Below are 24,957 nucleotides of genomic sequence, written 5' to 3' on the forward strand. Positions count from 1 at the left end.
CTGGCACAACTGTTGTATAATCAGGTCGACGCTGACGGCGTCAGCTATGTGAGCAGCTGGGCATAGGGAAATGATAAACTGCTTGCTCAGCCGCATCCTACTGAAAACATGGTATATCTTAGTGGTCAAAAGTTGGATTAAGTCACATAGGCGAGCAGGAGAGAGAGTTGACGCTAGCATGCTATCCTGCATTCCTGAAATGACTCGTAATTACATCAGCTTAAGAAAGGGTCCAGTGCTGGAGTCAGTGTGCAGTTCTATCCAGTAGCCGTGTTGCTGGACCAAACAGAGATATCAGTGACTTGACGTCCTTGATGAGATGAAATATGATGTCGTATAAGATGACTTGAAATTTTTGAAGGGTGAAGATAATGTCCAGTGCTTCTTTCTCAACTTGGAAATACTTCTTTTGTGTCAAATTGAGAGATTCTGAAGTGAAAGGCTATTCGCTGCTCACAGCAGTCTGGGTTCCTGTGCACTAGTATGTTCGAATCCCTTGCTCTGAAGCACCAGTAGCCATGATGAGCTACTGCTTCCCTGGGTGAAACATAGCCAGACATGGAGGTTTGAAATGTCTACTCGACTCTGTTGACAAGGTAAATTGTATACTTTTTTTCTGAGATTTGTCAATGGGAAATGCAATTTTTGTCATTGCCAGAATAAACTTGTTATAATAAACTAGGTTAGCAAGAAATTATTTAAATTGTTTTTGATGCAGTCCCCAACAATCAGTCTTTCCTTCTCATCCCATATGGTAAGTCTCACCTGACCTGCAGTTCTGAATGCCTTTCCCAAAATCTACCCCTTTTCCTAGGCCTCTCCAGTCTTTTACTTCCCCCTTCTTCCTTCCCCTTCAACCCATCTGCCTGAAGGTGAAGGTGGAGCCACTTGCTCCGAAAGCTTGCCAATCACAACAGTCGTTTATATGCAGGTCCTGCCACCACTTGGTGAGTAGATTTCTTAATCTATCCAATTAAATAATTTGAATATAATAGAGGGAAAAATTCCATGTGGGAAAAATATATATAAAAAACAATGATGCTGTGACTTACCAAACGGGAAAGCACTGGTAGATAGACACAATAAAAAACACACACACAAATTTCAAGCTTTCGCAATCCAAGGTTGCTTCATCAGGAAAGAGGGAAGGAGAGGGAAAGACGAAAGGATGTGCATTTTAAGGGAGAGGGTAAGGAGTCATTCCAATCCCGGGAGCGGAAAGACTTACCTTAGAGGGAAGAAAGGACAGGTATACACTTGCGCGCACACACACACACATCCATCCGCACACATAGAGACACAGGCAGACATATGTAAATGCCAAATTAAATAATTTTATCAATAATTGATTGTTTTTGCTGTTACATCTTCAGTGCAAATTATTTGCACCTTATAGGCCCATATCCTAATAGCACAATATTTTCTGTGAAGTAACACGTACTGTGATGATTTCTTCCAATAGATATCTTCACATTCACTGCATACAATAATTTTTAAATTTTCAAGAGAGCATATCTTGTAACCTTACCGGTTAACTTTAGCAGTTGCCAATCCATTGTACAGTAAATTTAAAAATTATTGTATGCATTAAAAGTGAAGATATCTGTTGAAAATAATCATCACAGTGCATGTTACACCTCATAGAAAATGATATGCCATTATAATAATGGTGTACAAGGTTGGAATAATTTGCACTGCGGATAGTCACACAGTGACCAATAATGGATTTCAATATTTATGACCAATGCTGTCATTTATCCAAAATATGTTTGCAATAATACGGTCGTGGGGTCACATAGTTCCCAGTGGAATTTGACATTTTGAAGGAAGCATGGTGTAAGAAAAATCGGGTATTGGTGATCTTGTTGCCTCTCCTTGTAAAATCAGGTATGGTTATTGCTTAATACCAAAGAATTTTGACGATGCTAAAAATGAAATGGCTTCATGGTTTTTGTAGAAGTTATGAACAAAATAAAATTTAAAAAAATGTTTTTCTTGCCAAGAAGACAAGCAGATAAATATGATTAGCTACATATAAAGAACCACAGGATGTGTGTTACAAGATTTAAAAATAATAATAGGAAGAAGCCAATGGATTGGAAATAAAATGGACAAGACCCTAAAGTCAAGAAGCATATCTAACAGATCTTTCATGTACTATTTTCATCTGGTCTAAGACATTACACTTCATTCCATACTTGTAACTAGTTCTTTATCTCTTTTTACAGCTGTTGCTCCCTTGTCTCTACAATCAGTACTTCTGTTCTGTGTCAGTTTATTTCATTTCCGAATGTTCAGTGCACGGTGTTTACTACATTGTGAAAAATAACTGTCTTGATCACATGACTTTATGGGACATATTCTGCAATGTATGGTCCTTTTTTCAGACCTGTGGGATAGTGTTCAATTTTTTAAAAACACATCTTGTAGTAAAATATTGTTTGTTTCATTTCAGGTATAATTTTCCAGTCAGTTTATACTGTGGAATCATTTGTTTCTTTTAGTCTGAGTTAAGCACAATTTTTCTCCATTTTCTATGGTCGATACTATCACATTTTTGTGTAGTGTTTCAGAATTTCAAACAAACTTCTCCTTGGGTTTTCTCTTCCTCTGTCACTCTTTACATCTTAGCAAGACAGTGATTTTTAGTGTCCCAGTGAGTAACAGTGCTCTGAAAAATGATTATCCAGATTGGGTCAGAATATGGTTACTTAATGATGTACATATAACAGACATAGAATTTCTTGCAAAAGAGACATAACTCTTAACAGCAAACTGATATGCTGCATCTCTTCAGATCGAGTATTGTGAAGCTTAAAGAGCGAAAAAGGACACTAGCATTCAAGATGTGGTATTGCTTTAGTACTAGATGTTGTTGTAAAAGATGACCATATAAGCTTTGTTCATTACTTATTTAAAAGTAGAAAATTTTTTAGTCACAGACTACTTGACACTGCAAGAACTTGAGCATTGGTGTTTTATGACTAATAAAGTACTGCAAGATGTCTGATATGCCATACATATTTGAAACCATGGCAGTACTGGAAGAAGATAACAGCGCAGAATAATTTGTGCCAATGTTGCTGCAAGAGACATAATATTTTCTCTGCATATGTTGTTTAAAATTGCCATTACAAATTGTTCTCAGAAACGTACAGGTGTGCAAATCAGAGTAAATTTACTGTGCACTAAAATATTTTGGTAAATTAACCACCTCTTCTTAAATAGTATAATAAATTTATAATAAAAAAGGTGATTGAGCTGTAACCACTCATCGTTCTTTTTATTATTGATGACTGTCCATGTCAAAGTCTGTTTGCTACCTTTAAGCTACATATTGGTTTCTAGTGCCATTTTCTGTGTGTCTCTTAAAAAGGACATGGACATAACATTCAGAATGTGATTATGTTCAAAGAGAAAGAGTCCCCCTCCCCCTTACATATGTTAGGCATGAAGGCAAGAAGTTGATTTTTAAAAGGTAAACATTTCTAAGACTTCAAATTATGTTTTCTAATGAATGTGTTCTTGCTGGTTCCATAAGGTTTTACATTGTGGGTATTAATTTGCTTCATCTTCTCCTGTTACAGTTCCAACTTCATTTGCTGATTTAAAAAAAAGAGTATGTAGCTTATCATTTAATTGTTATAGGAGCTAGTCAGCAAAGTCCAGCAGCTTCAATTTCACCAAGTGTACAGCAAAATGGCTTTAATGCAGCAGCACTGAGAGGTACTTCACCTACACAACAGCCATTTACTGCTGCTCAAGGCACTTGGACAGGAAATAATACTCTAACTTACACACAGAGTATGCAGCCACCTGATCCCAGGACTCACCATCCCAGCTTCTGTAAGTTTTTCATTGTCTCACTTCTCTGATTCAAGAACACGTTGCTTGTTATCTCGTTACATTTGTTAGAACTGCTACTATTCAACGGCTGTGGAAAATATTTTAACAAGATTTTTTTGGTTTTTTTTTTTTTTCATTTTATTTTTTAAATATACATATTAGCTTTCAAATTTTTTATAGTATACCTTTTTGTATTTACAACTTGATTTAAGTGACGTTTGTTGTTCCTATCATGTGCTTGTTGTTGCTTTATTGGTAAACATTTTTTCTGAAGTTTCAAATAAAAGTATGTTACTATGGCGTTCTTTCCTCAGGGAAGCTAGTACCATTGAAATAAAAATAGTTTCATCTTATAACATCACATCTGCATAATCAAGTTCCTCCCACACTTGACGCAGCATGTCCCCATCAATGAGTTCGAAAGCATCGTTGATGCGAGCTCGCAGTTCTGGCACGTTTCTTGGTAGAGGAGGTTTAAACACTGAATCTTTCACATAACCCCACAGAAAGAAATCACATGGGGTTAAGTCGGGAGAGTGTGGAGGCCATGACATGAATTGCTGATCATGATCTCCACCACGACCGATCCATCGGTTTTCCAATCTCCTGTTTAAGAAATGCCGAACATCATGATGGAAGTGCGGTGGAGCACCATCCTGTTGAAAGATGAAGTCGGCGCTGTCGGTCTCCAGTTGTGGCATGAGCCAATTTTTCAGCATGTCCATATACGCGTGTCCTGTAACGTTTTTTTTGCAGAAGAAAAAGGGGCCGTAAACTTTAAACCATGAGATTGCACAAAACACGTTAACTTTTGGTGAATTGCGAATTTGCTGCACGAATTCATGGGGATTCTCTACCGCCCAGATTCGCACACTGTGTCTGTTCACTTCACCATTAAGAAAAAATGTTGCTTCATCACTGAAAACAAGTTTCGCACTGAACGCATCCTCTTCTATGAGCTGTTGCAACCGCGCCGAAATTTCAAAGCGTTTGACTTTGTCATCGGGTGTCAGGGCTTGTAGCAATTGTAAACGGTAAGGCTTCTGCTTTAGCCTTTTCCGTAAGATTTTCCAAACCGTCGGCTGTGGTATGTTTAGCTCCCTGCTTGCTTTATTCGTTGACTTCCGCGGGCTACACGTGAAACTTGCCCACACGCGTTCAACCGTTTCTTCGCTCACTGCAGGCCGACCCGTTGATTTCCCCTTACAGAGGCATCCAGAAGCTTTAAACTGCACATACCATCGCCAAATGGAGTTAGCAGTTGGTGGATCTTTGTTGAACTTCGTCCTGAAGTGTCGTTGCACTGTTATGACTGACTGATGTGAGTGCATTTCAAGCACGACATACGCTTTCTCGGCTCCTGTCGCCATTTTGTCTCACTGCGCTCTCGAGCGCTCTGGCAGCAGAAATCTGAAGTGCGGCTTCAGCCGAACAAAACTTTATGAGTTTTTCTACGTATCTGTAGTGTGTTGTGACCATATGTCAATGAATGGAGCTACAGTGAATTTATGAAATCGCTTCAATCATTTGTAATAGCCCTGTACAGGGAGCGAAAGGCTATTTACAATTTGTACAGAAACCATATGGCAGTTGTAAGAGTCAAGGGGCATGAAAGGGAAGCAGTGGTTGGGAAGGGAGTGAGACAGGGTTGTAGCCTATCCTCGATGTTATTCAATCTGTACATTCAGCAAGGAATAAAGGAAACAAAAGAAAAATTCAGAGTAGGAATTAAAATCCACGGGGAAGAAATAAAAACTTTGCGGTTTGTCAATAATATTGTAATATTATCAGAGACAGCAAAGGATCTGGAAGAGCAGTTGAACAGAATGGACAGTGTCTGTAAAATCATCAATTAGAATTGCAGTGTCATCTGCAAAAATAGTAAATTTACTCTTTGTATCAGGACAAAGTAGGAGATCATTAATGAAGATGAGAAACAGCAGTAGACCGAAAACAGAGCCTTGTGGCACACCACAACTTATTGTGCCCCACTCAGATGTGGCAGATTCCGTGGATGTGCCATTCAGCATTACAGTCTGCTTTCGGTCCTTTAGGTATGACTGGAGCCACGAACCAGTGGTACCACCCAAACCATAATATTCTGCTTTTTTCAAAAGAATTAGATGGTTTACACAATAAAAGACTTTAGAGAGGTCACAAAAAATACCTACTGGAGACATCTTTTTGTTCATGGCTTCCAGAACTTGATTGGTGAAAGAGAATATTGCTTGTTCTGTACAAAGATCTGCACGAAAACCAAAATGACTTTTGTTTAGGATATTGTGGAAGCTGAGATGATTGACAATCAACCTGTGCATCAGTTTTTCAAGAATTTTTGAAAAGATAGTTAAAAGGGAGATCGGGCGATAATTTGTAACATTGTCTTTCTCACCTTTTTTAAAGAGTGATATCACTACAGCTAGTTTTAGCCTGTCAGGGACGATTCCTTCTTGCAACGAAGCATTGAACATATTGCATAAGACTGGACTTATATATTTATAGCAACATTTCAATATTTTACAGGAAATATTGTCCACACCTACAGACTTTTTATTTTTTAGTGAGGTAATAATTCTTTCAATCTATTTTACTGTAACATAAGATAAGGATACATGTGGGGGTCTGTTACTGATAGATTTCTGTAGAAGAGCCAATGACTCATCCACAGAACCTTTACAGCCTGTCTTCTCTGCTGCAGACAAAAAGTGCCTGTTGAAGATTTCTGCAACCATTTCAGGTTTCTTTACAATATTGGTACCTTGTTTAAGTTCTATGGGTGTCCTGTTCCCCATTTTTTTACCAGTTTCCCACTTTATTACATTTCCATCCTCGTCCTTCCCTAATCCAATGAGACCGATGACCTCGCTGTCTGGTCTCCTTCCCCAAAACAACCCGACCCATTTCTAAATGAATTCATGTCTATTTTTGAAACCACTTTTCCTAACAAAAATAATTAGAAACAGTCATGCAAGCACTATCAATAAGTCATGGATCACTGCAGGGGTAAAAACATCCAGCAGAACAAAGAGGGTACCATATAATTCCCTCAGAACTTGTATGGTCCAAAAAAATGTCAGCACTACAAACTTTACTGCAGCATCCTGAAGAAGGTAATAAATAAGTCAAAAAATATGTGCATTAAGTCTGAAATTGGTAAGTCTGACAACAAAATAAAAACAATTTGGAATGTAATAAAGTGGGAAACTGACCAAAAAAATAGGTAACAGGACACCCATAGAACTTAAACAAGGTACCAATATTGTAAAGAAACCTGAAATGGTTGCAGAAATCTTCAACAGGCACTTTTTGTCTGCAGCAGAGAAGACAGGCTGTAAAGGTTCTGTGGATGAGTCATTGGCTCTTCTACAGAAATCTATCAGTAACAGACCCCCACAGGTATCCTTATCTTATGTTTCAGTAAAAGAGATTGAAAGAATTATTACCTCATTAAAAAATAAAAAGCTGTAGGTGTGGACAATATTTCCTGTAAAATATTGAAATGTTGTCCAGTCTTATGCAACATATTCAATGCTTCGTTGCAAGAAGAAATTGTCCCTGACAGGCTAAAACTAGCTGTAGTGATACCACTCTTTAAAAAAGGTGAGAAAGACAATGTTACAAATTATCGCCCAATCTCCTTTTTAACTATCTTTTCAAAAATTCTTGAAAAACTGATGCACAGGTTGATTGTCAATCATCTCAGCTTCCACAATATCCTAAACAAAAGTCATTTTGGTTTTCGTGCAGGTCTTTGTACAGAACAAGCAATATACTCTTTCACCAGGCAAGTTCTGTTAGCCATGAAAAAAAAGATGTCTCCAGTAGGTATTGTTTTTGACCTCTCTCAAGTCTTTGATTGTGTAAACCATCTAATTCTTTTGAATAAATCAGGATATTATGGTTTGACTAGTTCCATTGGTTCGTGGCTCCATTCATATCTAAAGGACCGAAAGTAGACTGTAATGCTGAATGGCACATCCGGAGAACCTGCCTCATCTGAGTGGGGCGCAGGAAGTTGTGGTGTGCCACAAGGCTTTGTTTTGGGTCCACTGCTGTTTCTCATCTTCATTAATGATCTCCCACTTTGTTCTGGTACAAAGGGTAAATTTACTCTTTTTGCAGATGACACTACAATTCTAATTGATGATTTTACAGACAACAATCTTGAACAAACCACAAACGAAGTTTACAATGATATAGTAAATTGGTTTTCTTCAAATGGTCCCTCACTCAATACACATAAAACCCTTTATATGAGATCCCATACTCCGCAAAGAAATCTGGAAGAAATTAACATCAAATGTAGAAATCAAGCAATACAAAAAGTTGAGGTTACAAAATTCCTGGGTGCTTATATAGACAGCAAATGTAATTGGTCGACACACTTTCTTCATCTTTATAAAACACTTAGCTCAGCAATATTTGCGCTACAGGTTATTGCTTCAGTGGCTGACATAGATACCATTAAGGCTTCTTACTTCGGCTATTTTCATTCATTAATGTCATATGCTATTATATTCTGGGGGAACCAACCTCTTGTGAAGGAAATTTTCACTACACAAAAAAAAGCCATCAGAATAATGAGTGGTGTCCATCACAGACACTCTTGTAGATGCTTGTTTCAAAAGATGGGGATCCTTACCACCGCCTCACAGTATATCATTTCTTTGGTGACCTTTGTCTGTAATAACCATTCTATCTACAAAGATAACAGCCAATTTCATGGCTATAACACAAGGACCAAAAACAGTCTGCACATTGAATTGAAAAGTCTCACTATGGTTCAACTACTCCAGTATTAAGCTGTTTAATGCTCTCCCACCACACATCACACATCAGATGCCTTAACAATAGATTGCCAGCATTCAAACAAACTCTCAAGGAGTACCTGATAGAGAAATCTTTTTATACAATTGATGAATATGTGAAAGAAAATGTATGTAATCACTAAACTTGCAAGTGTTGTTTAAATAGTGTAATTAATTTTGTTTTGAATGGGAATATGAAAATTTTTATTGGTATTTCTGTATTTCCCTTGGAATAGTGAACTTATCTTGATTCCTGTATATATTACTCATCCTTAACATGTGAAACAAAAACTTTCTGTTAGATGAATGTGCTGTTGTTTAGTTGGTATCTTATTTACATTGTATCTTTTTGTTGCATTTATGTAAGATATATTTCAGGTGTGTACAATCAGACACATGCCATATCATATATATATGACTTATCCTTAATATGTGAAAAACAATTTTCTGTTTATTGATTGTGCTGTTGTCTATTGATTTTATTTACATTGTATCTTTATTGTATGTATTTGTACAAGTTATGCTTGAACTATGTACAATTTGACACGTTCCATATCCTTGCGATTCACTCGCTTCCAGGATCTACTGAACATGAAATAAATAGATAAAAGGAGGATATAAGATGAACATCAACAAAAGCAAAATGAGGATAATGGAATGTAATTGAATTAAATCAGGTGATGCTAAGGGAATTACATTAGTAAATGATACACTTAAAGTAGTAAATGAGTTTTGCTATTTGGGGAGCAAAATAACTGATGATGGTCAAAGTAGGGAAGATATAAAATGTAGACTGGCAATGTCAAGGAAAGTGTTTCTGAAGAAGAGAAATTTGTTAACATCGTGTATAGATTTTAGTGTCAGGAAGTCCTTTCTGAAAGTATTTGTATGGAGTGTAGCCATGTATGGAAGTGAAAAATGGACGATAAATAGTTTAGACAAGAAAAGAATAGAAGCTTTTGAAATGTGGTGCTACAGAAGAATGCTGAGGATTAGATGGGTATAGCACATAACTAATGAGTAGGTACTGAATAGAATTGGGGAGAAGAGGAATTTGTGGCGCAACTTGTAAGAAGAAGGGATTGGTTTCTAGGACACGTTCTGAGGCATCAAAGGATCACCAATACAGTATTGGAGAGAAGTGCGGGAGGTAAAAATCATAGAGGGAGACCAAGAGATGAATACACTAAACAGATTAAGAAGGATATTGGTTGCAGTGATTACTCGAAGATAGTGGCTTGCAGAGGATAGAGTAGTATGGAGAGCTGCATCAAAAACCAGTCTCTGGACTGAAGACAACAATGACAACAACAACAGTTAAATATGAAGAAAAATGTGGACTAATGCCACAGAATATCAACAGTCTCTTTTGATAGAGTGAATGATGTATTGTTCTGATGTTTCTTTTAGTCACATAAAAACATTTATGCCACTAAATGATTCAGAAGTAATATCCATGATTCAGATTCAGAATATTTTTAATAATTAGTTATGGTAATCAGTAACACAGTGGTGAGAACTTAACTTTGAGGTAGTAAAATACAAATGTAAATGCAGGAAAAGACTGAGGGGAAACTGAGAGAATGAAAAAAGAAATGTATGTTTACAGTAAGAAAATGTAATTATTGTTACTGTTACATACAAATGGCATAAATGAAATAGAGATAATGTAAGCCAAATTGGAGTATTTAAGACACGTAGGGTAAGAGAAGCAGAACAACACTAATACAAATGGAAATGGGATGACACAATCAGCAGCTTTTGATTATAATGAATGAAAACACAATAATTGGTCAGTTTTGATGCCATTGGAATTAACGTGTTACTGATGCCTAGTTTTTCTCTGACATTCATTTTGACTGGCAACTTAAGTTACCAAGCCCAATTATATAATAAGTAAGGTTGTTGTTAGATCATATGATCATTTTTCTATTAATAATGTGCTCTAAAATTTTGTATGCAGTTTCCTTAATAAATAAATAAATAATCTCAGAATACTCACAACATTCAATTTCAATCCTTTCCCTTCCCTCCTACTGACTGCAAGTTTTCATTCTTTTCTATTCCATTTCTTATGCAGTCATGTTACTGTTATAAACTCAAATCATTTTACATGTTCTGTAAGATACTAACAGTTCCTTTTTCTTATTATTTATATTCATCTTGTCGTCATCCCCGTTTAAGAGCAGCTGCCATTCAGTCACTGAGTGGAAATTTGGTTTAAGTCGCACTTCCTTTCCTTACTGACATCTAGTGACAATACTATTCTGCAGACACTACCATTCTTAATGAACAATCAGAGACCTCTGTTAACCTCATGTAATAAATTATGCCTATATGTTGAAAACATTAGCAGTCCTATTACATTTCTTAGAGGCACTCTGTGTGTAACACTCCCTTTCCATTGTGACATATCAGGTTCTATTAGTCAAAATTTTTGAGCCAGTCACTTATTTTGGAAGGTACTCATTCTTTCAAACAGGTTATTAAATTGTGAAGACTGTTAAAATTTCAAGGAGGCAGAATGGCTGGACAGTACTGAGCTTCAGGAGGGAAAATTCATAGTGCTGCTGGTAGAGATATTTAAAGCAGAAATGTGAAAAATGGAAAAAAAAATCAAGTGATGTTTCAAATGAGTGAGTGGTTGTACGTAAACGTCAGCAGAGCCATTGGAAAAGCTTAATTTTCTTGAGGAATTTGTGTATGTTTGAACATACAATATGCTGTAGGACTGTACAGTGTGTGCGCACGCGCGCACACACACACACACACACACACACACACACAGAGCCACTGTCATTCTTGTGTATGTGTGTGTGTGGGGGGGGGGGGGGGGCAAAGCCATAGTCGCATAGCTATCCAACATTCTACTTTTAAATGTGTTTGTCCACTACTCAACACCTAACAAACGTCTGTTGCACAATTCTAGAGCATATTCTATGCTCGAATCTATGCACATTGCTCAAGGAAAATAAGCTTCTCCAGTGGCTCAGCAGAGGTTTACAAAAGACCACTCACTCATTTGAATTACAGCTTGCTTTTTTCAGTTTTCACATTTGTACATTAAATGTTTCTACCTGCAGCACTGGGAATTGGCCTCTTGAAACTAACTAGTGGCTACTCATTCAGCCTACTTAAAATTTTAACAGTTTTCCCAATTGACTTACCTGTTTCAAACACGCAGTACCTTCTAAAATAGGTGATTGGCTTAAAAAACTTTGACTTATAGATTCTTACATGTCATAATCGGTAAGGAAATAGGGACTTAGTCCAATAACTTAATCAACAGTCTACTTTTTAAAGTGCCTGTCCACTGCTAAACGCCTCCTCTGTGCTGTGAGCAGCAGTCAATCTTAATTCATATTGTTGTTCCAGCCCCAAATTTCCATTGTTTGATTTAAACATATCTTAGGAGTATACTAGTACATTTGCAGAAAATTCCATAGGTTTCTTTCGTAGAAGTCAAATACAGCTAAAAGATTTGGTTAATAATGTACTTGATGATTAATATAGCACTGTTGTCTGTTATGACTTCAGATTAACCCAAAAAATTGTTAGGTGTTTGTATTCTAATGATTATTGTGTCAAAGATCCATTACTGTTTTTTTTCCACATTCTCAGGACTGCAATATATGTAATTTTTTGTTTGCATCATGAAGTAATATTAATTACAGCATTTTACTTTACTGATTTTTATATATGACTCAAGTGTATAATTTTGCCCTTAGGGAGTCCAAGCACTGGACAGTTAGCTTCAGATGTTCCAATGACAGGGCTGTTATCAACCCAGCCAGCACCTGAATATTGGTGTTCTGTTGCCTATTTTGAACTGGACACACAAGTTGGAGAAACGTTCAAGGTGCCTTCATCCTGTCCTAATGTAACTATTGATGGATATGTTGATCCTTCTGGAGGAAATCGCTTTTGCCTTGGAGCTCTTAGCAATGTACACAGAACTGAACAAAGTGAAAAAGCAAGGTACAAAAATTATATCAAAAGTAATGATTATATTTGACAAATACAAAGAGTGTGAATGTTATTTTCAGTGTAGTTTCACTGCAAATAATTTGTAAATAGAGATTGTGACACTAATCTTCATTTCTTTAACTGTTTTTAATGGCAATTTTTTAAGGTGTAGATCTGATTTATAACCCTTTGAAAATTAAACATTGATTCCAAACCAGTGCAGTTAGTACTTCTTGATACTGTTCATTTTTAGTTCTTTGGTTTGTTTATTCTTTATATTATTGCTTGTTTTTTCTTATCTTCAGTTACTGTGTTTGACCCATTTTCAAACTGCGCGACCTACTTTTCAGGTTGTCAGGATTTACTTCTCCTAATCATAACTATTATGTAATTTCTTTTTATTTTCGGTATCCTTTCTTTAAATTCATGTTTTCCTTTTCCTGGCTTTCTTGTTTTTACTTTCCTTTAAGATCTCCAATGTCCTCTCCCCCTTTATAAGTTTGATTAATTATCCCAAAGTGATGTGCCTCCATTCTTTTCTTTTAGCTTGTCTTTTGGGGTCTTCATTTTTACTATCATTGTATAGTTACACCTTCACTGTTGTGTTGCACCACCTAAACCAAGTTGGATACACTGCAACTCAAGATGCAATCACTTTCTTCTCTTCCTGTGATGTAGCTTTTTTAATACCAAACTGTAATCATTTATTTATACCAGTCTACGAGATATCAACAGTCTGTCACAAAGGCTCCTTCTCTAAATTTTCTCAGTAGTAATTCTTGTGTTCTCTATCATTACTTGTTGCTTCTACATTATCCACCTGTGCAACTAAACGCCATACACATTTTGCTTCTTTTTATTTATGAAGCCTCTTCAGTGGCCTGTAATACGTATTTGTTTTATGTGTATAATAATTTCATTTAATTGTGTTAAATAATTTTCTACATATGATATTACAATTTTTGTGTATTCCTAACAGTGTTTCACAAAAGGAATGTCATCCGACCTCCAGGATTCCCATTTGAGTTCTTGGAGCATTTCTGTAAGAATTGTATGTTGACCAAACCTCCCATTAACAAATTTGGTGACATGCCTCTGCATTGCTTTAATGTCATCCTTTAATCTGATATCATGGAAATACCAAACTCTCAAGCATCACTCGAGAAAGCATTGTAGAAGTTTTCTGTAGGGAGTCTCTTTTATATATGAACTTCACTTCCCTAGTATTCTTCCGATAAATCAAAGTCAACAGTTCCTCTCCTACAACTGATCTTACATACTCATTCCATTTCATGTCAGTTTGCAGCACTACACCTAGATATTTAATAGCTGTGACTGCGTCAAATAACACACCACTAGTACTGAATCTGGGCACAACAGAATTTTTTTTTCTTACTTCATTAACTTTCCTTTTCTCACATTTCGAGCACTCATCACACCAAATAGAAATTTTATTTGGGTCATCTGGTTTCCTCGTACAGTCAATCAAAGCAAACAGTTTCCCTGTACATTACAACATCATCAGCAAACAGTAACAGATTCGTGACCATCCTATCTTGTCAGATTATTTACTTATACTGTGAACAAGATCAATCCTATTACACCTCCTTAGGGCACTCCTGTCCCGGACAGCGTACTTGGTTCTATTATTTAAAAAGTCTTCAAGCCATACACACATCTGAGAACCTGTACCGTATGTTCGGACCTTCGTAAACAGTCTGTAGTGTGGATCTGTGCCAAACACTTTCTCGAAATCTATGAATATTAAATCCGCCTGTTGACTTTCGTCCAGTGTTCGAGGGACATCATGTAAGAAGTGGAAAGCTAAGTTTCACATGATTTGTCTTCTCTCTGAAGGAATTAATTATGCTCGAATTTAGAATATATTAAAGAATTATTCAGCAAACCAGTGTTAAGGATATTGGTCTGTACTTTACCTTCATATATGCAAGAGTCAACTGCACTTTTTCAATTCGCTTGGGACTTTCCACTTGGCAAAAATTTCGTGATAAATGCAAGCTAAGTATGGGGCCAGTGCCGAGTGCTGTAAATCTGAATTGACATTCCATCTGGACCAGGCAACTTATTTGTTTTCAGTTCTTTCAGCTGTTTTCAAAGCTAGGGATGCCTATTTCTGTGTCGTCCATATGGGAGTTAGTGTGATAGTCAAATGATATTTACAGTATGTCTGTATAAGCGTCCTGCATGAACAGTTTTTTAAATGCAAGATTTAAAATTTCAGCTTTCCTTTTACTGTCTTTTATTGCTGCATCAGACTGATCTATGAGTGACCAAATAGAAAGCTTTGACCTACTTGGAGATTTTATTTAAGACCAGAATTTTCTAGGTTTCTAGTGTGATTTACAATCAGTTTATACTTTGCCCGTAATCTCTCTATGCTCATCGTATTGGAAATAAATGACGTTCATTCATTGTCTAAGAAGAATGCTAATTACTGCTTTTCAGCTCTTTCCAGAATAAAAACTCTCCTAGTCGGAAGGATGAATTTACTAACTTTATTAACCATATTGGCAAAGACATAATGTTCACTAATCCCTGTCTCTATTCTGACAGTGTCAATAAGGTCAGATCTATGTTTTGCCACAATGTCTAAAATATTTTCATTGCACGTGGATTGCTGCACTAGTTTCTCAATACAGTTTCTGGAGAAAGAAGACTGTCCATACCAACTGCAACAAATTCGTAGATTTCCTAGTTTATGCTTGTTATGTTAAAACTGCCTCCAACTAACACTGCAAGATCAGTACTTCCATGTTACTGAGCGAAGACTTACTTTGAATGATTCTCCATCGGAATTTTGTGCGTAGTAAAAATACGAGATCTGTTCAAACAATTCCGGAACTTCGTCCACAAAATTTTTCTACACTCACCTTTTACTTACTGTGCATTGTCTCCTTTGAAATACTCTCTTCCACAATTGATATACCACACCCCTCGCTGTTTCCACTTTCAGGAGCAGTTTTGGTACGTCTCTTGCTGGATTGCGCGAAGTGCCGTCTGCGAATTTTCTTTCATCACGTCTGTCGTTACAAATCTTCGTCCTTTCAATGGGGTTTTCAACTTTGGAAATAAAAAAGGTCTGTAGGGGCGAGGTCTGGAGATCAGAGGGTGAGGCAGTACAGTGATTTTGTTTTTTGTGCAATAGCCACACATTAACAGGAATGAATGTTGTTGGTGCATTACCGTGGTGCAAGAGCCATGAATTGTCTCCCCACACTTCAGGCATTTCCTTCTCACAGGCATCGCAACACGTCCCAATAGTACTATCAATCAACAGTTTGTTCCTGTGGCATGAATTCGTGATGAACTCATCCTTCAAAGAAAAAGAAAACTATCAACATGGCTTTGACATTTGACCTGACCTGACGAGACAAGCCCTTTTGGTCTTGGAGAAACTTTCCCATCCTGTTGTGAAGATTGAGCCTCTGCCTCAACATCGTAACCGTAGATCCATGTCCCATCACCAGTTATGATTCTGTTGTGGAACATCTTGCTTTCATTTGCATGACCTAAAAGCTCATCACAGATTGTGAGGCAAAGTTCTTTCTGGTCTTGACACTTGCCTTGGGACGAACTGGGCGGCAACACGATGCATTCAAAGATGGTCTGTCAGGATTTCATGATATGATCCAACTGAAATGTTACATTCTTCTGCAGTCTCTCGCACAGTCAGTCTTTGATTGGCAAGCACAATTTTGTTGACGTTCCTGGCACGAGTGTCGTTGGTAGACATCAAAGGGTGTCCCAAATGAAAGTCATCTTTAACATCCGTCTGGCGATTTTTAAACCATGTGAATCATTTGTAACACTGAGTATAGTTAAGCACTCATCAGCGTAGGCTTCCTGCAAGACTTGGTGTGTCTCTGAAAAGGTTTTCTTGAGTTTCACACAAAGTTAAATGTAGGCATGTTGTGCCTCTACTTCTGCTATCTCGAAATTCTCAAACTGTGGGACACAAAGTTCTACTCAGTACAGCACTGAACAATAGCTAACAGGCATACAACAGTGAAACTTCTAGCAGTTACACATTAAACACAGGCATGTGCAAGGATGCCAGCTGCATTTCACTCCAACACACCATTGGCATGAAATTAAGAATGTTCAGGAATTTTTGGAACAGACTTCATATATGCAAAACATTAGGAAATATGTAGAGAGTGCAACAACAAAATAGGGTAAAAGTGTTGTTGTATGGTAAAGGAAGCAGGGAAAGAAAGCTGCTATTGTTTTGTTATTTGATTTACTACTTTTAGTAGAGTACACCAAGGCAGATGTACCTGCTGCAACTTGTGTGCCTCTACAAATGTTGGCTGTCTCACATATTACATTAACATATGGCAACATGCTCAAGTGTTTATAGAAAAGGCAAAACACTAATTGGAATGCAGGCTCTGAGGCACTGAGTATGTTTAAAGTATTAGCCTCATAAGGGATGTAGATATCTGTGTGATACCAATAAAACTCCCACCAGAACTGATGAATGCAGTCCACTTGAACACACAATACCCAAAATCAGACCAACTTGTACTAACAGAACCCACTTCTGATGTCTTTAACAGAAATGTGTTTGTCATTTATTGCATTTCTATTTGTCGAATGGAAAGATCTTTCAAAATCAGGATCCTATCAATATCCAGAAGGCTGTACTTGTTAAGCAGGAATTATAAAATTAAAGTTATAAGTGAATACCGTGAAGCAGAATAGACATTTGAATCACTTTATCAACAACAGCAATGAAAAACATAGACCAAAAGATAAGTACAAGTTTACAGACATAATGAAGTGACACAAAAATTAGAACTTATAACAGCTATAAGCCAGATATTACCTATATTCACATGAGGTGTATTGTCTTGAACAGCTAGCTTGGCAGCCCACAAGCTGTGAAAATATCTTAGACCTTATAGCTACAAATAGGATAGACCTTATCAACAATGTCGGTATAGAAATGGGGATTAGCAATCATGATGTCATTATAGCAACTATGATTATGAAAGTTAATAAATCAGTCAAGAAGGTTGGGAGAGTGTTTCTGCTAGGTAGAGCAGACAAGCAGGTATTAACATCTCACTTAGGAAGTGAATTGGCATCACTTAGTTCCAGTAAGGTGGATATAGATGAATTATCAGTAAAGTTTAAGCAGATTGGAAATCGTGGTCTGGAGAGTTATGTATTTAGTAAGTTAATAAAGGATGGAAAAGACCCACCATGGTTTAATAAGGAAATTCAGAAGATGCTGACGAAGCAGAGGCTGTTGCACTCTAGGTTCAAAAGGAGACGCACAAGTGACGATAAGCGAAGGTTAGTAGAGATTCATGCATCTGTGAAAAGATCTATGCACAAAGCTTACAACAACTACCACCATCACACCTTAGCCAAAGATCTGGCAGAGAAGACGAAAAGCTCTGCTGTTATGTAAAATCGCTAATCGGGTCTAGGGCTTCTGTTTGGTCCCCGGTTGACCAGTCAGGTGTGGCAGTTGAAGATAGCAAAAGAAATGCCAAAGTTTTAAATTTCAGATTCAAGAAATCGTTTACACAGGAGAACCATACAAACATACCATCATTTGACCATTGGGCAGACCCCCATATGGACAACATAGGAATAAGCACACCTGATGTAGAGAAACAACTGAAAGCTTTGAAAGCAAATAAATCATTAGGTCCTTATGGACCCCAGTTCAGTTTCACAAAGAGTACTCTACAGCATTGCCGCCTTACCTAGTGTGCACTTATTGTGAATCTCTCACCCAGCACAAAGTCCCAAGTGACAGGAAAAAAGCACAGGTCACTCCAATATGTAAGAAATGTAAACGGACCCGCAGAATTACAGACCAATATCCCTAGCTTCTGTTTGCTGCAGAATCCTTGAACATATTCTCAGTTCGAATAGAATTAACAATCTTGAGACTAAGAAGTTTATGTCCACGATTCAGCATGGTTTTAGAGAGCATCACTAATGCGAAACTCGGCTTGCCCTTTTCTCACATGATATACTAAGAACTATGGATGAAGGACAACAAGCAGATTTCATATATCTAAATTTCCAGAAAGCATTAGTCACAGCATCCCATTGCAGGCTGTTACCATAGGTACGAGCATATGGAATAAGTTCACCGATATGTGAGTGGCTCCTAGACATACCAAGAATAATACAACACAGTATGTTGTCCTCAACGACAAGTGTTCATCAGAGATAAGGGTAACGTCAGGAGTGCCCCACGGAAGTGTGATAGGACTGCTGTTGTTCTCTATATACATAGATGATTCGGTGAACAGGGTGGGCAACAATCTGCGGTTGTTTGCTGATGATACCGTTGTGTATAGCAAAGTGTCAAAATTTAGTGACTGTTGGAAGATACAAGATAACTTAGACAAAATTTCCATTTGATGTGATGAATGGCAGCTAGCCCTAAATGTGGAAAAATGTAAGTTAATGTGGACGAGTAAGAAGAAAAAACCTGCAATGTTTGGATACTGTGTTACTACTGTCCTGATTGACACAGTCAAGTTGTTTAAATATCTGTGCTTAATGTTGCAAAGTGATACGAGGTGGAACAAGCCTGTGAAAACTGTGGTAGGGAAGGCAAATGGTCGACTTTGGTTTATTGGGAGAATTTTAGGAAAGTGTGGTTCATCTGTAAAGGAGATCATATATAGGATGCTGGTGCGACCTGTTCTTGAGTACTACTCAAGTGTTTGGGATCCATACCAGGTCGAACTGAAGGAAGACATCGAAACAGTTCAGAGACGGGCTGCTAGACTTGTTACCAGCAGGTTCGAACTACACGTAAGTGTTATGGAGATGCTTTGGGAACTCAAATGAGAATCCCTGGAGGGAAGGCGATGTTCTTTTCAAGAAACACTATTGAGAAGATTTAGAGAACCAGTATTTGAAGCTAACTGCCAAATTATTCTACTGCTGCCAACATACATAGTGTATAAGGTCCACAAATATAAGATCCAAGAAATTAGGGCTCATACAGAGGCGTACAGATAGTCATTTTTCCCTCACTCTATTTGCACGTGGAACAGGAGAGGAAATGACAAGCAGTGGTACAGGGTACCCTCCGCCACACCATGTACAGTGGCTTGCGGAGTATCTATGTGGATGTAGAGGTAGAAAAATGTACTACATGCAGATTATGAAGTAACAAACAATGCCCTAAAAGGTCATTTTACCATGGTATCCATCAAATGTTACACAAGCACTTAAGATTAATAACAACTGTGTACGTCTCACTAGTGCAAAACCATTTACATCTCATTAGTGCATGCCATGACATAAATTGCAGTATACACCAAAATGTAGCACCACAGGAACCAAACACACTCAACACTTAAAATTGTCTTATCATCAGAACTTCTTCACCTATATGAAGTGGGCAAATCAAATAAATATTCTGAAACAAGCAGACAGTTCCCAGGTTGTTAGTTATTAAGTCCAATATGTATTGTAAAATAAAATAATACATTATGTTTTCAGAATTTGGTTCCAGTCTATCAGGCAGACAATGAAATAACAAAGTATTAATTGTGGTAAAGACAAGATGCAAAACTTGCAAACACAGTATGACAGTATTCCGTCTCTTCAGCAGACTGAATGTACCCCATTTTTGTGCATAAATCTTCTCTCAATTAGTTTCACTTCTAATGACACCCACTTGGAACCTAATCCACATAAAAACCAATATCTGATGGCACTGAAAAGTGTAAAAGCGTTTTGCAAACTGCTGAACACATCCAAATGGTATGTGTTTCCAGCTACAGCAATGGCAACTTGGCACTGGCAACTGTACAAGCATTCAGCAAACTATCAAACACGCACAAATGTTGTGCATCCACAGCAAAAAAAGAAAAAAAAAATACTCTCTCTACATCTGATAATTACCTGACAGTAACACTGTTTCGCTGCTATGCTGGAGATAAGTGTTTCTTTGCCATGCATGTGCAGTGTCATTGCTAAGCACATAAATAAGGTCAGAATGTGGGCTTCCTCATAAATTAGTGCCATAATTGACTTGTTTAACAATGTAACTGCAAAAATACGATTTTTCTAAACAGATTGCTTCAACCCTGGCTCAACTGATATGCAGTTTGCATTTTTGGAATACAAAGAATAAGGGTTGGCACACACCTTGAAATGAACCTGATATGCATTTTATACATTTCACTACAGTTAATGGGCAAATCTTTGTTCTTTCAACGTGATTTTCAACTTTGGAAATAAAAAAGAAGTCTGTAGGGACCAGGTCTGGAGAGTGCAGAGGGCGAGGCAGCACAGTGATTTTATTTTTTGTGCAGTAGTCAATCCTGGTACAGGCAGGGCAACAAATTTAATGATCCTGTCTCCTCTTGAATAATAAAAAAAAGACATCTTTACATGGGCCATTTCAACAAGAATTATTCTCTATCTTTACAAACTGTACAAACATTACCTGCCACCAGTCAAACTTGATCTCAGTCCATTAAGCAACTGCTGTTACTACAGCTCTAAGCTTTCTCATTACTTAATACCGCCAACCAAAGCATCCTACGTGAAAATGCTCAACAGCTAACTCAGTTACTTCAGCATCACTTAATTTTTACAATATAATTCTATAAAACAGTGTTTATGGGATACAAAACAACACTTGTTACCTCTAGCAGCAATAACAAGCAAGAGTGAGTAGCCATGGTTTTCTTTTTCCTTTTCTTATACAACAAAAAATCCCAAGTACATTTAATTTGTAACAGAGAAAGTGCTCCATCACACATGCACAGTTACAGGAACAACCACTTACACTGGACACCACTCCCCCAGCATCCAAAATTGCTACATTTGATGTCACAACTCAGTTCAGTTCACAGCAGTCTCATAGTACTGGTAGTACATCTCATGTGTTTCATAGAAATCAAAATGACAGATGAGTATAAGTATCTTGCTCTCAACATTTTATTTAAAACTAAGAAACAGTAAATTCATACTTGGATTGCTGTTTTTCATGTGTGATGAATAAAACTGCTTAGAAGGTTGTAAAAACAAGGAGGTTGGGGGGGGGGGGGGGGGTATGGAGGGCAGTTCCAATAACTCTATGGAAAAGAGAAACAGTAGTTTATAACGTGTTCTTATGACAAACGAACTGCAAAAATGCAACTGGACAGAAGCACCAAGACTTTCAAATAGCCTTGTGCCTGGATTTTCTGATGAGAGTTGCTAAGAAATCAAATTGTATTTCTGAGGTATGTATTACCTCCATCTGACATAGATTAGTACTCTCAAAACTTTACCAGACATTGCTCACCAAATAAGAAATAACAATCTTTTTTAATGTGTCGTGATAAGTGGACTGTGCTTTTGTTTGTACAATTGTCACAAAAAGTCACAATGAAAACACAGCATTGTTACTGCCACAATCACCAGAAAGGACAAATGCTTTAAAAAAAATGATGCTGTGATTGTCTTCCTTCCTTTTCTGATAATATGAAATTTTGTTTCAGGTTACATATAGGAAAAGGTGTGATGCTAGATTTGAGAGGAGAAGGAGACGTTTGGTTGCGATGCTTAAGTGACCATTCTGTATTTGTTCAGAGTTACTACCTAGATCGGGAAGCTGGCAGAGCTCCAGGGGATGCTGTACATAAGATTTATCCTAGTGCCTATATAAAGGTATGTAAGTATCAGTCTGTATTATTTCCCCATGGATAATTGTTGCTGACGTATATCACATTGAAATTGTGTAAGAACACCAAAACCTAATGTAAAATACGTGTGCTTGTAACTAATGGCTTCTGGTAGAATACTACTATGTACATCACTTGAAATGTAACAGATTTGTCACTTTAATGATATGAATATAATAGAGGGAAACATTCCACGTGGGAAAAATATATCTAAAAAGAAAGATGATGAGACTTACCAAACAAAAGCGCTGGCAGGTCGATAGACACACAAACAAACATAAACGTACACACAAAATTCTAGCTTTCGCAACCAACGGTTGCCTCGTCAGGAAAGAGGGAAGGAGAGGGAAAGACAAAAGGATATGGGTTTTAAGGGAGAGGGTAAGGAGTCATTCCAATTCCGGGAGCAGAAAGACTTACCTTAGGGGGAAAAAAGGACAGGTATACACTCGCGCACACACACACATATCCATCTGCATATACACACAGACACAAGCAGACATTTGTTTCAGCAAGATTGCCAACTTCATGTTATCTGTGGAAAATACATAGTTTGGTACAATATTTCAGATTTTGAAGTACATAATGTAATGCATTATGGAATTATGCTTTGCTATGTACAGCAGGTCTTGATATCAATATGACATGACACCTCAGTTGCTGTCACTGCTGTATAAATTTGCGCCTTTGATGTTGGTGGAACTAGAGTAGGTGTTAAATTTTAGTTGGAGCAGTTATTTCTAAAGCTGTCGAGTTGTTATTTCTTAATGACTTTACTTGACTGCCATATTGGCAGTTGAGTCAGCTATTTATATGGTTACAGGCAGTTTCTATGGTATTCTGCTGGTCATATTTTTGTTCTTACCAGTAAAATGATATTGCTTGTATGATTTGTGTTCATGTGGTTCTACATTCATGTAATTTAATCATACTGTTTGTTTTTTGAGAGTTATGCCAGATAGTGTCGCAGTGTGTGAGGTTTATGACAGTTTCTCAATGTTCTTCTGTTCTTAGATGTATGCCTTCCAGTGGTTATTTTTAATTCCATGGTAACACGATCTCTGATGTATTTATAGATTTTGTTTTCCTGCTCATCTCATGTCTGGGAGGAGGATAATTCTTTACTTTGTATTATATCAGCCAAAAATGTAGGTCATAACTGAATGCTTTAAACATATCTTAAAGAATTACAACACTATTATAACTAATGTGGTTGCACAGAAAGAAATTTTGGAAGCAATGGCCATTTTACTCTCTCATAGAATATTTATTGTGGTTAAACAGCTGTTAGTATCGCCAGTGCAGTTACTTTTCTATGGCACTTTCTTATTTCATTGATATTTGATTCAAAGTTGTGAAGTGTTGGCACTTTTTATTCATTAAATAGTGCCAGAATTCTACTTCTGAACCCAGTTCAAATACAGGTTGACACAAAAAAATTGGGAACATTTCCACAATCCAATAAAACTAGAAGTGATGGAAAAAAATTGCATTCATAATAATTGAAACCTTACAACTTTGCCATTTACAAAACATTGATGGCATTTATCATTTTTTTAAAATTATGTCCTTTAGATGGCATCCTCCTGTATGAATACATTCGTGTACTCTTCTGTTGAGATTCCTCATTGACTGCTGCAACATCTCAGCTGGGATACTGTGAGTTGCATCCTGAATTCTCTGTTTTAACTCACCCTGGGTTCTCTGTCGAGTCGTGTAGCTCCTGAGGTAGCCCCACAAGAAAAAAATCACAAACAGATAAATCTGGTGGTCTAGGGGACCAGGGAATGTTACCAAATCGTGAGATCACATGGTTGCCAAACAATTCTCCCACATATGCCATTGATTGTCATGCAGTGTGTGATGTCACTCCGTCCTGTTGAAACCAGGCTTCTTGAATGTTTGGAATGTTGTTCAATGCAGTTGTAACGAAAATTCCTCACATCTGCATGTAACGATCGGCATTGACAGTTATTGTGTTTCCTGTTCATTTGCGAAAAAAAAAAAAAAAAAACAGTCTGATAATTCCATGAGATGAAATACCACACCACACTGTCACTTTACTAGTGTGTAAGGGGTGCTCATGAACGTCATTAGGATTTGTGTTTTTGCCCGGTAATGGTTGTTCTGTTTATTCACATAACCTGTGAGATGAAAATGTGCCTCACCTGACATCCACTACTTGTTTAGAAATTCATCGTCATTAAATTTTTTGTTATCATTTGTTGACAGAATCCTAATCGTAAACAGTAATTGTTGTCCTCCAGTTGTTGCACCAGTAGTTTGTATGGATGAAATTTTAAATCAAGATGTAGAATTCTACGAACGCTCTCCCGGGACGTTCCAACCACTGTTGCTTGCTTACGAATTGAACGCTGTGGGCTCCATAAGACTGACACGCGTACAACATCAATGTTCGATGGACACCGTACACTTCTTGGGTGTCCTGTTGGTTGCTTCTCAAGGTCAGATCCAGTCTCTTCAAAGTTATTAATCCAACATTTTATCGCATGTCTCGACAGAACGGCATCATGACGTCCTAAATTATAAAAATGTCGAAACACCCTCTGCTCCGCTACCAAACTATCATTTTTATAAAACATTTTTTATGGCTAACGCACGCTGTTGTCCATTCCACTGATCCATGATTACTG

The 24,957-nt window shown here is 37.3% G+C and overlaps 1 protein-coding gene across 3 annotated transcripts in view; it reads left to right on the plus strand.

Moving 5' to 3' along the window:
- Positions 1-24,957, plus strand: part of LOC126187728 (mothers against decapentaplegic homolog 4) — a 146,142-nt gene that overhangs the window by 63,218 nt on the left and 57,967 nt on the right. For all 3 annotated transcript variants that reach the window (XM_049928976.1, XM_049928975.1, XM_049928974.1), the window contains 3 exons: positions 3,649-3,846; positions 12,383-12,632; positions 22,121-22,289. In XM_049928976.1, coding sequence (XP_049784933.1) covers positions 3,649-3,846; positions 12,383-12,632; positions 22,121-22,289 — 617 coding nt within the window. The remainder of the gene's footprint in view (positions 1-3,648; positions 3,847-12,382; positions 12,633-22,120; positions 22,290-24,957) is intronic.

The sequence above is a fragment of the Schistocerca cancellata genome, chromosome 5 (assembly GCF_023864275.1).
Source record: "Schistocerca cancellata isolate TAMUIC-IGC-003103 chromosome 5, iqSchCanc2.1, whole genome shotgun sequence".
NCBI lineage: Eukaryota > Metazoa > Arthropoda > Insecta > Orthoptera > Acrididae > Schistocerca > Schistocerca cancellata.